Source organism: Sesamum indicum, linkage group LG4 (genome assembly GCF_000512975.1).
Source record: "Sesamum indicum cultivar Zhongzhi No. 13 linkage group LG4, S_indicum_v1.0, whole genome shotgun sequence".
In the NCBI taxonomy this organism is placed as follows: Eukaryota; Viridiplantae; Streptophyta; class Magnoliopsida; order Lamiales; family Pedaliaceae; genus Sesamum; species Sesamum indicum.
Genome location: NC_026148.1, coordinates 3,855,965 through 3,868,956, shown reverse-complemented (window position 1 = coordinate 3,868,956; position 12,992 = coordinate 3,855,965). Strand labels below are relative to the sequence as shown.

Here is a 12,992-nt window from a genome sequence, read left to right as displayed (position 1 = left end):
AAATTTTCATCCAAAAATTTTGCATAAAAATAAGAAAACCCTCATGAAAATATTTAAAGAACACCAAACATAAGCAATAATTAATGAAATATGCAGCAAATGCAACCTCTTCCTGATTGTATTTAATTCATTAATGAAGGTTGTATTTTGGGATGCATACTTTTTTTATAGGATAAATAGCAATTTATCCCCCTGCGATATTGAAATTGAGCACATTACTCCCCTATGAAAAAAAAAAATAGCAATTTATCCCAATGAGCACATTACTCCCCTATGAAAAAAAAAATAAAATAGCAATTTATCCCTCTATACTTTTTAAATGAAGCAATTTACCTCCTTATACAGGAAGGTAAATTGCTTCATTTTAAAAATCATAATGGGGTAAATTGTTGTATTTTAAAAAATATAAGGAGGTAAATCGCTATTTGTATTTCCATAAGGAGGTAATTTTCTCATTTACAATAGGACAAGGGAGTTGCTTGCATTTTTTGCCCGTTTTTATAATATAATAGAAAATTGATTTTGTATATGAAAAACATCTTCTTATTTCTCCATCATCTAATTTTTCAATTTGCATATACACTCTTTATTTTTTGGCTTTTTTTAACAAACACAAAGATATTTCTCATTGTTTTTAATATAAATTTATTTATTTTATTTTATTTATTTCTCTTAAAGACATCTATTATGTAATTATTGTAACTTTTATCTTTTTACTATATAGAGGGAATGAGACATTTATTGACTGATGTTATTTATTAAAATACTTATTATAATTTATTAGTTGATATTTTGTTATTTCTAATCTTTTAGAATTTTGATTTTTTATTGTTTAAAATTATGGTAATTGGTTGTTTCATATTTATGAAGAACATTAAGTATTATTTTTCTTAATTTTTGTTTAATTTATATTTATTAGTTTTTTTTATAAATTTATGAAATTTCTTATGTTCGAATTTGTTTTCGTTGATTCTTATTTTTTTATTATTAATTTTTGTTTCATGAGATCATGAAAGATCGAAACCTTTGTCATTGATTTTTGTTTCATAAGTTCATGAAATTAATGATTTTTGTGTTAATTATAATTATTTTTTTAATTTATATTTATTATTTTTTAAGAGCTCATAAAATTTCTTATGTTCGAATTATTGGTTTTTATTATCAATTTTCATTTACGCGATCATGAAAGATCAATTTGTTTTTCATTGCTTTTTCTTACATTCTTTATTATCCAATTTTATTTCACGAGTTCATGAAATATATGATTTTTGTGATAATTATAAATATTTTTTTAATTTTTATTTATCATTTTCTTATGGGTTCATAAAATTTTTTATGTTTTGAATTTTTTTATCATAAAATTTCGTTTATTGAATTTTCTTTTTGTACGTATTTATTCGTTCGCTAGCCATTTTATCGACTTTGTTGTATGTAAACTTAATTCTTTTTTTTAATCTAACCTTTGTATTATATATATATTGATTTTTTTTTTACAAAAGATTAAATTCTCCTAATTCTAATTTTTCCAATTAGGTTGAATTTTTTTTGTTGGTTCTTTATGGTTATTTAAATTATTTAGGTCATCAATTATTCATTCTCATCTTATTATATATACTATTTATTTATGTTCAATTTCAAAAAGATATTTCTTCTTCTCTTAAACTATTTAAGTCAATAATTAATCATGCTCTTATTAAATTATTGTCAATTAATATAAAATTCTGATTTTATTAATTAGTGATTTGATTGATTTATTTATTTTATTTTGTATATTATAAGTTGAACCTTAATAAGTTAATTATGTTTTCATCATTTAATTTGAAATTTATCTACTTTAGGACTTGCCTAAATTTTATTAACAAAAATTTTGAATGTATAGTATGTTAGTACATTATGAAACTCAAACTTGAATTTATTCTTTGTATCTTTTTTCAATATAAAGATGGTTGTTTTTTAATTTATAGAAGTAATACTTATTCAATTATTTCTATTGATATATCTCTTTGTATACATTGTGAATTTTAATTTTTTTTAAATATTGATGTAATGTAATTTGAAGAGCAAAATTTATTTATATTATTAATCTAAAAGCATCTCTTTTATTTGACTTTTACAAAAAGAAAATCTTTAAAAAATATATTTTAATTATTTATTAATTTAATCTGTGCATAGCATGGGCATACGTTAGTAAACATTTATTTACAACAGTAAGAAAGTAACTTCTTTGTGTGTAAGCCATACAATAAATGCATGCACCCTACAAACATCATAATAAGTACTTAAGATATTATTTTTAAAGGTAGGTTATTATCCATTGATTTGACCGCTCATTTCATCCTCTCCCAAAAAAAAAATTCTCTCACTAGACTTGAATTATTATTTTGCTGTGTTGTTGTGTCGAGGGTAAATTTTTCGTTTACTCCCTTATTCAAAAGCTTGCTTTTTCTTGGCCATTTTTTCACATCGTGCTTTGTAGAATCCTTGGATCAGATTGATCATCAGTTGAGAATCACTGTAGATGACAATCTTTATCGCACCCGTGGCTAAAGCTAATTCTACTCTTGCCAAGAATGCCTCGTATTCAGCCTTGTTGTCCGACGAGGGGAACTCCAACTTTGTAGCGTATTCTAACTTGTCTCCTTGGGGGCTTACCAAGACTATCCCCTTTCCACTCCCTTCGGATGTGGACGATCTATCCACATACAAGCTCCAAGTCAACGTAGAAATGCTCGTTTCGTCATATGCCAACTTGAACGACGAAATCAGTTAGCACTTGTGTCTTAATGGTTGGTATCAGGTGGTATTGAATTCCAAGCAAAATCATCCTTTGAGGCAACATCCCATGAACATATATTGTAAAGGAACGGAAGAGCTCATTAAAGTGAAAAGACTATGCTCATATATATAAAATATTATTGATTTACATACCAAAAGGTCTGACCATATGAGGCGAAAGAAAATCATCCCAAATATTAAATGTCGATTATATAACAAAGACAAATATCCAACTAAAAGTCGAACAAAAATCATCCGAAGCATTAAGCACAATACATGCCAATCATCCGATTACAAAATTTAAAAAGCTAGAACAACTATACTCCCCCATCTCCCCCAAGGTCCTGGGGTTTACACCAGAAGCAAGATCCGTCTCTCCCTCCTCCTCCAACACCTTAGGGTTAAGAAGATCGATATTCTCCTCTATAACTCTACCCTTCTCGCGGAAAGTTCGATGGAGAAACCGGTTGTAACTGGTAGTGGCCCAATCAGCTATGAAAGTTTCAAACTCATTGGAGGATTAAAATTTGGAAATAACCTCTTCTTTGGTCTTAGCGACAAAAGCAACACAAGATGCAAAGGTAAAAGAATTTCTCAATATGGTCGTCTCCCGCTCAAAACAGCATTCTCAAGTAGCGACATTCTCAACAGCCCCATAAATCCTTCAAACTGGAGAACTCGAGGTCATGTTGCTTCATGGCGGCCTCCAAGCAGCTTATCTCCCCTATCTTTGCTGCCCGTCGGTTCCGAGTCATCGTGGTCACAACAAGAGCCTGCGAAAAAACAGCCAAGTAAGCAAAAAAAATCTAATACACAAGTAAAAATAAAGGGACATATCACGTACCTGAGTCATGTGCCAAGCCAAAAGTCATCCATTTGCTCGTCTATGTGACGGACGATCTGACTCACTCTATCCTCTTCCAAAAAATTCTCTCACTAGACTTGAATTATATCTGATTGTGTTCTTGTGTTGAGGGTAAATTTCACCTTCATCCCTTACTCAAAATCACCACCACATCAATACAAGTGTGAATTTCTTGCCACATTGCTCAATCCACACCACCTATTTGCCACCCCTAATAATTAAAAAGGCTAAATTCCATTCCCCCCTATTTACTTGAAATGGCTAAAAATTTCTCTATTTTTTAAAGATAGATTAAATAGCCTAATGTGTTTTAATAAATTCAATAGAAACTTCCATTCCATTAGAAACTAATGAAATGTGGGATGCACCTGCTTGAAGTGTGTTTGGGCTTGATTATTTTTGTATATTTTAATATTTTTCTTTATTGACTAAAATGCCCTATATTTTATCTGAAATTACTATGGTAAAAAATTGACTTTTTACTTTTTTTTTACTATGGTAGGAAGTTGGTGGTAGTTATTTTTTTTCCTTTTTTTTTATATATAATAATAACAATTTTTTTTAGAATTTTGAATTATTTATATATAATATAAGTTTAAATAATTTGTCGAATCCATACGTTTTTTTTTTTTTAAATATCTAATGATGGAGATTAATTAATTAGCTATGGCGATCATTATTTGATAAAAAAAGATCCAATGGTCATTAAAAGAAGAAATAATAGATATTAAATAAAGGTATAACGGTTATTTTATTAAAAAAAAATTAACTGTTGTTGGTTAGATTTAACGGGGAGGAGTAATTGAGCTATGTTTAAGAAAGCAAAGAGGGGTTTTTCGCCTATTTTTAAAATAAAAGGGGATTTTTGGAGAATTTTTGAAAATACTGGGGTTTTATACATTTAAGTCCAATTAAAAATCATATTATAGGGTGGATTTGTATTGATGATTTTGGATTTGAGAGAAAAATTTGAACAAAGAATTTCAAATGATTCCTTTTTGATATCACATTCAATAAAACATAATTCAAAATTAGAATGGAAGGATTTGAAATTCTTTAAATTTTAAAATATCCAAACAAAATAAAAAAAAATATTATTTAAGAATTTTCAATCCATAATTTCAAATCTTTCAATCCAAATGCAACCTTAAAACTCCTTTTTTTTTTCTTCTTCTTATATACAACTTGTGTATGTGGCGAGGACTAACTTAATTGGTAAAGTTGGGGCCCATAACTTTAAGATCGTGGGACCCAACATGACCAATGTATAGGATGCTTATACTTTAATAGTAGATGTTGATTAGATATAATTTGATATTATAAATAATATATGATTGTTATTGTTGTTGGTAGTTGTTAGATATTAATATTTGATATTGATCATTGTAATCGACTTATTAAAAAAAAAAGAATAACAATTGATTATTTTCATTAATATATATATATATATATAGAGAGAGAGAGAGTAGGATCAACATTTATCTTTTTGGGAAACTTTTTCTTTTTGTTGATCAAAATGATGGGAATGATCTCAAAGTAAAGCAAAGCATATTAGGGTTGGGGCTTATGAGTAACATTCCATTTGCAGTGTCCCACTTCCCCCTTGTTTAGGACATTAAAGATACATAACAAGTTATCAATCTTGTTCTTCTTTTCATGTTTGAATATACCAATAATTGAGTTTAAGACATTGATTTATCCACAATAATTATCTATTTTTCTCGCTTTATGTAAGTTATTAATTACATAACGTCGATAATATCTCTAAGTTAAATATATGAATATTTATATTTCATGGAGTTACCATTTATAAGAAGAGGAAGTGATAATAAAATATATGATTAAATAAGTATTGATCACCCAAAACTATGGTGATTGCTTCAATGGAATGGCTCAAATGACTCTTTATTTTCTTTTATTGATTGGAAATGGTCCAAATGAGTTGGAAAATGGGAATGTTGAAAGGTGAGTTGGTCTATTTTGCTTCTTTGTTATTCAGTGGAGCCCATGTGTTTGATAAAAGATCTAAAAGACCATTGCTTCATGGGATATTTAATTTGGATCGGGTTTGGTTGGATTTAAACGAATTACATGATAAGTGTAGTATATTTGTTGTGTGATTGGTGTATAATTTCAGAAAAAATGAGCAATCACGTACCAAGTATATCACATTTGCTCCGTAATTGATTTGATTCGACCCAACCTGATTTGGAAAAGAATTTTTCTTGCTTTGAGAATGCAATCAAGAATTTGTGCATATTCTTTGGAACATAATTCTTGAAGATCATCAATCTTCACTTTTCCTAAGAGAATTCGATCCATCACTTTAAAAGGGGAACGGGATGAACCCTTTGAGGTTTTAATAGTAGCACTTTAGTACATGGATCTAATAATTAGTACATCAAACCAAAAGCAAGGAAACGGTCCCAATTACAACAACATCAACATATGTAATAGCTTCATGTCTTGCCTTATCCCTCTTTATTTTTTCTTTATATATATAATTTCTTACGAGAATTTTTCCCAATTCGATTGAATCGGTATAACCATAAATAGATGTTTACGTGCCAATTATGGCAAGAAATGCATTCTTTATCTCGCCATGCAGTATAACATCATACTATTCGAACTCGACTCGTGTTTAGAAAATTTACATTCTTGTAGTAATAAACAAACAATAAGACTCAAATTCAAGAATCAAAACCAATATCCATTCATAAGGTAAAAATCAGACTGGATTCTTTGTTTCATATGTAGTCCATCATACATGCAAAAGGGATTCCAGGCATCATCTGTCTCTACTGATTCACACACATATGATTGCTGTGCATGAAAGACCTATGCAATGCAGGTCTTGTACATTCAGCTACACATGTTGTACCTTCCTGGAGAATGAGAACTACTAGTTGGCAAAAATTCACCCACTCTTTCAAAACTCAAATTGGATGATCAAAAAGCAAAGAATCTGTCCATTTTGATGAGCTTTCGATGTCGGGACGTAATTGTTTTGGACCATTACAAAGTTACCTCTAGACATCATCGAATTCGAATCCCACAGCATAGATGCAGAATTTGAAATAAAGCATGCTTTAGAATGTTCCAAGTTGCATGTGATTTTTGTATTTGATTAACCTCATCAAAAAAAAAAAAAAAGTGGATAAAGAAAAAGATGGTCTTCCTGGTTAAATGAAGAACAAAAAAAGAAAAGAAAATTTAAAAAAAAAAAAGAAGAATTGTAAAGAGAAGGAGACAGTTGAATCAAAAGAACTCAAAGAAACTGGCAAAAGAGTCATAAAGAAAACAGATTTAGCACAAGAAACCAGGACTCTTGCATAGAAAACAGAGCTTGGAATTCTAAAGTGAGATCTCCAAAATGGCATAAAGCTAATGTTTGGTTTTTTAAGGGTAGATGTTTTATTCCACTTTTATGACTGCTTTGAGATCTTGTGTTTTGGCTGCTCCATTTCATTAAACTTTCTTTCTTAATCACTAAGGTAAGTCTTGATTTTCATAAGAAACGGCGTCATTGTCATTGTCATTATGTGTGATTCAACGATTGGTCGTACAGAGTACTTGAAATGAGTGATGTGGGACGAGCCGGGACAGAACCTGAGTGTCGAATATGGATTTGTTTTCTTGCCACGTAAGTGGGACGGGGATGACGTGGCTGGGAGTCCAAGGGTGACCGGGCTGGTCTTTGTTCAAGAAGACAAAAGCAGGGCAAATGATAGAAATGTAGAGAAACAAATGAAAAAGATGCTTAGCTTCTCGAGGGTGTTGTTCCAATCACCTTTATTCATCCTATTCAGATTCTTACTTTTTTCCCCCTTATTACAGCCTTAATGTGCTTAGATTTGCAGATTTATGATTGGGGTGAATCTAAAACTCTTGTATGGATTCTGGGCCATCCCTTGCTTTATGCTTTAAATTCCCCTCCAAATTCTTATAAGAATTATATATCCACAATGGAACATAGAGACAGAAGGATTACAACCTCAGACTCCTCCTATATTCTCCTTCTACTTCACTTCAAGAAAAACATACATACTCTCATCACCCCTATTAGTTTAGTCTCACAAAGAAACCATGTTTCTGTCCGTTGGCAGACTGTTTCTATTATTCATATGTATAGGATTACTAGCATTTCGACCATACCAAGTTTATGGCTTCACAAGTGCAGGCCTAGTCCTCAGACGAGGTGCACAAGATCAACCGTTGATGACAAGGAATCATCGCATGCTCAAGGAAGTTGACACAAACAGCTTTAGAACAGACAAGAAACGAGCCCGTCTGAACAAAGCGTTTGATCCAAACCAATCGAGCAAGAGGAAAGTTCGACGTGGATCGGATCCCATCCACAACAGAACATGACATGAACAGGGCACCTCTCGGGCATCACACACAAGCAAGAAAATTGACACTGAAAGAGAGGAACAACTTTGTACCTGAATGACCTTTGTGGTGGATCATCATGTCTGCTAGCTAAGGTTTCTATGTGGTTCGTTGAGTGGCTTTCCACATCTGTTTTGGAGTTTTGACGTAGAGCTATGTGTATAGCATTAGAATAGCAACGAGCCGGCCCTGGAAAGCTGAAACCATGAGCAGAGCCAAACTTCTCGAGTGCATATCAAGCTAAGGGTAAGCAGCGTTGAACGGAGCAAGGCTTGTCTTCTGAAAACCAAAGACAACGGTTTTCCACTTTGACAGGACGACATGGCCGGTTTGGATTCATTATTTCTTCGTTTCTTGAAGATGTAATGGTATTCTGTTTTCTTTCATCCTATTCTAATCGTAGACTCTTCAGTATTACACATTTGATGCCTTAAGTTTTGAGAAGATATTCTCAACTTCTGTTCCACCAGACAATTGTATATCAGTTGAGAACTATAAAACATCATAAACACAGCACAAACACACACACACAAACACACACTATTGATTCAAGAAACTAGCAAGCACTGAAGTTGCAGTTCTTCAATTCCCTCTGGCAGTAAATTGCAATAGCAGAACGGCCACTTCAAAGCCCACTAAGACAAAATTCCTGGAAAGTTGATCAGAGTTAAGAACAGTGGATTCAACTTAAAACAATGTGTTTGATATTCCTTGTACAGTAGCAAAACCTTATTTCAGAAATGGCAGACAGATGCCTTATCCTACGCACTGAACGATTATTTATTTCGGCTTTTAACCTACGCAAACTCTTGCAATCTTCTCATATATCGCCGTATTTTACACGTACAACTAACAGACGAACCCGTTATTGGGAGAAACTTCCCAGATATCATGGACTCCTTTGACTAGTTTAGGGTCGACAAAATGAGCTTTCTTATGCAAAGTGGATAAACTTTACTTTTGAGTTCAAAGCCACACTTGATGAAGATTGTGTTGCAATGGAACAGGAAACTATAGCCGTAGACAAAGGGACAGCAACAAACTTAGCATCAAATCACACAACAGGCCACACCTTTTACACTGTTGAACTAAAATTAGTTCCAGATCCCATAACGTACGTGTACAAAGGCAACGTTCGATCTGTCTGCAAAGAAAGAACAGTAAGGTGGCAGAAGGAACCACCTGAATCTACCGCTTATTCTACATTGGTATTCTTACAAGTTTTGGGAGTAGCTGAAGAACACCTTCATTTTATGACAAATGAACAACGCCTGCGATTTTGGCTAGTCATAAATTCGAGCCTTACTAAAACGATTGAATGTTACATAACAACAGCTATATAACGTCAAGTTTGCATTGGTTTCTTTGCTAGATGAGGCAACAGGACTCTCTTCCCGGCATTCAGACAGAGATACTCGAACTAAAGAGCTAACTCAAGCTTCATCCTAGTAACCACAGAAACATCCTGGTTTACGGAATTTTGTTAATACTAGGATAGCAAAAGTGCAATCTATTCAACATCGTGATTGTTGGTTGCTTCAACTAGATCAAGGAAGTTGGCGACCTGATGACTTCTGAGCTGGGATCGAATCGGTACATCATTGATCAAGACTTGGAAAGCTTAACATAAATGGGAGGGGTTTAATGGATTTTACCTCCCGTGATATTATAAATGAGCAAATTACCCTCATGAGAAATAATATAAATAGGAGTAGTAATTTACTCATCTACAATATCACAAGGGAGTTGCTTGTATTTTTCCTTGAATAAGACGGAATTACGCTCAAGAACCAACACAACACATTGCTCGTTTCCTTGAACGTTACGAACTCGAATTTCACTGAGGAGATAGAGCTCGTCACTTTATGTAGGTGATCAAGAGTAAATGAATGTTAAAAAATAATATAATTACCCTTAATCCAACCTTATCCTAACAGCAGAAATGGGAATAAAGGCAAATAAATAAGTTTAGTTGGATTCGTACCCACAAACACTGAAATCGAATCAGATTCTTGTTCATTAAATTGTCACTCTCTCTATTGATTTACTTGTAGCCCTTATGCAAAAGACCACAAACCATTGTAGCATGCCAGTCTCTTATGAATGAAAATACCCCCCAACCCCCCATCTTTGTAAGAAGAATATATTATTTCGATTCTTGAGATGCAACACTCCATGCACGTTAGACCGAGTATTTTATTTTAGGGTTAATAGCAATTTATCCCCTGTGATATTGAAAATGAGCACGTTACCCCCTATGAAAAAAATATAGCAATTTATCCCCTGTACTTTTTAAAATAAAGTAATTTACCTCATTATACAGGAAGGTAAATTGCTTCATTTTAAAAATCATATGGGATAAATTGTTATATTTTAAAAAATACAGGAAGGTAAATCGGTATTTATTTTTTTATAAGGGAGTAATTTGCTCATTTGCAATATCACGTGGGGGTTGCTTTCATTTTTCTCTTTTATGTTATGTTACATACACCTATAAGATTAAATTCGTGCTAGGGATATATGTCTGTAGTAAGCACACATTCGGTATCAGTGAACTTAAGTGGCTTATAAATTTCAAGGACTCGTCTCTCTTTAATAAGATATCTTTTTAAATAAAATTATAAAATTCATACAAAATTAGAATAAATAATATTCCATAATAGAATACAGATTGAATTAAAACTCGTACCGATGTCAATCTGTATTTAACATAGCATGTACAAGACCCTCTATAAGATATTCGCACTCCAAGGAGGAGTATATAGTTTGTGTATGCAAATTGGAATTAATTGCGCGTGCTTGCTTGCGTGTGATAAAATGATAATCATAAATGTCAGGTCGCAATTCTACCAATGAGGCCTAGTTTAGTCAGCGAAGGTGAGACCCCATGATTTTAGAGGCCATGAGTTCGAATTTCGTCAGGTGAGTGGGATGTTGTTTGCTGTAATAGTAGACGTAATTGATTAGGATATAATTATTTTAATAGTTTTTATTAAATATTAATGTCTACAAAAATAATTGTACTTATAATTAATTACTTTTTAAAATTATATATTAGTTACAAAATAATTATATTAAACTCGTCATATAATTAATTTAGATTTGATCAAACTTAATTTGAGTTAGAATTTTTTGAAGGGATAATTACGCCCCCTTGAGATTTGGTGTAATTACATGAAAACCCCATATGGTTTGGATTTAACCCAATCGACTTATTATTGATTTATTGCAGATCAAATTATGACCAAATTACCCTCACGCGTTAATGTATACGAGGAGGTATATTTTTACCGTTGTAAGGGTAGTTTAGTGGAAAAAAAATTGTTTGACCTGCTATAAGTCAATCGAGGGTAAATATCAATTTTCATTCTATTTTTTTTTGTCAATATCAACAAATTCAATGAATTTTAATTAATAGAGGGACTTATTTATTAAATGAAAGTAAATTTCAAAAATATTAAATGTAATTTTCAAATTACAAAAAATTTATATATAATTACACTAAAAAATTTCATAAAAAGACAGCGTAATTATCCCTTTTTTGAAAGAACCTCTACTCACTCGAATTTGTAGCACTACTATAGGAGGATCATGCTCGTGCTCCAAATTTAATTATTATTGGTTGAATTATTAATTTGCATTTAAAAAAATACTATAGTTGCTATTTTAAATTAAATATATTAAAAATAATAAATATATGACTATTAACTAAGACGAAAAGCTTGAGTTGCTTGTGAGTTTTAAAATCACATCTACTTAGCGACACGGCAAACTGTAACATCATATAAAATCATAGCAAAAATATACCTTTCGTAACGAGATTTTTACTGAATTGCAAGCCGCATCAGTAATATAATTCGGGTTTATTATTATATCTATTATTATTTCTTTTACTATTGATTATTATCATGTTAAATCTTAAATTATTCAATTTTCATATTATAGACTTTATTTATTTTTAATTTAAAAATATAATTCTCCCCTGCCTTGAAACAGGTATTAATTAATTATTAATTTAAATGAAGATGAAGAATATATATTAATTATTAGGTCCATGGAATATAGTCACGAAGCTCTCTCTCAAATCTCAATCTTGTGTGATTAAGAAGATACAATAATTGTGTTAAGCAGCAAATCCTGACTTTGAGGGCCGACCAATCTCACGATTTTACATCTGATATATTATGCATTCAACAATCAATTCAAAAAACGTTTTATTTCTTCAACAAATTCTTAGTTAATTAAAAAATACATCAATTAAATTAAATTAAAATAAATATAAATAATTCAAATTCACGCGAGGATTGATTTTATAAAAATCTCATTGGATACCACAACTAAACTCTAGCGGGATGTTGTCATAAGTATAATATCTTATTACAAGAAAATTCTTATTCGAATTAAATTTGACCGGAATCAAACTATCACACTTACTCCGTGATAGGTCATTTTCGAAAAATTCTAGCCCAAACTAAATTTGGCTGAATCAAACTAATCATAGAGCAACTGTGCTATACTGACAATGTGACTGATCACTTTTCCTAACATGTACACCAGTCACATTGACAAATGTATTGCACTTGCCGTATGATTGATTCAAGTTTGGCCGAATCAGGTCTGGGCTAAAATTTTCCATCATTTTATGTGAACTGTACACCAATTACATAGTATGTGTAATGTACTTATCATATAATTGGCCTAAATCTAATTGAGCCGAATCTGAACTAAAACTTTCTCTTATTACAACAAGAACTATGTATCAACCTTTCAAATTTCCTTGACTAAGCGGTTAAAGAAAAAATTATTTAGAATTAGGTTTAGTTCATTCCTTCAATTACATCATAAGTATTATGAGTACACGTTAAATCATAAAATAAAGTTGAGTTTGAATTAAAATCTTACATGATTATCCATTATTGGAAAAGATGTTTTGTCCGGTTGTAACCCCCCCCCCCACCCC

The 12,992-nt window shown here is 31.5% G+C and overlaps 1 protein-coding gene across 1 annotated transcript in view; it reads left to right on the top strand.

Annotated features, from left to right (window-relative positions):
* LOC105160066 (zinc-finger homeodomain protein 10-like) overlaps nucleotides 5,590–12,992 on the top strand; it is an 8,129-nt gene continuing 726 nt past the window's right edge. Inside the window, exon 1 of the mRNA XM_011077331.1 lies at nucleotides 5,590–5,605. Within this exon, the coding sequence (XP_011075633.1) occupies nucleotides 5,590–5,605 (16 nt within the window). The remainder of the gene's footprint in view (nucleotides 5,606–12,992) is intronic.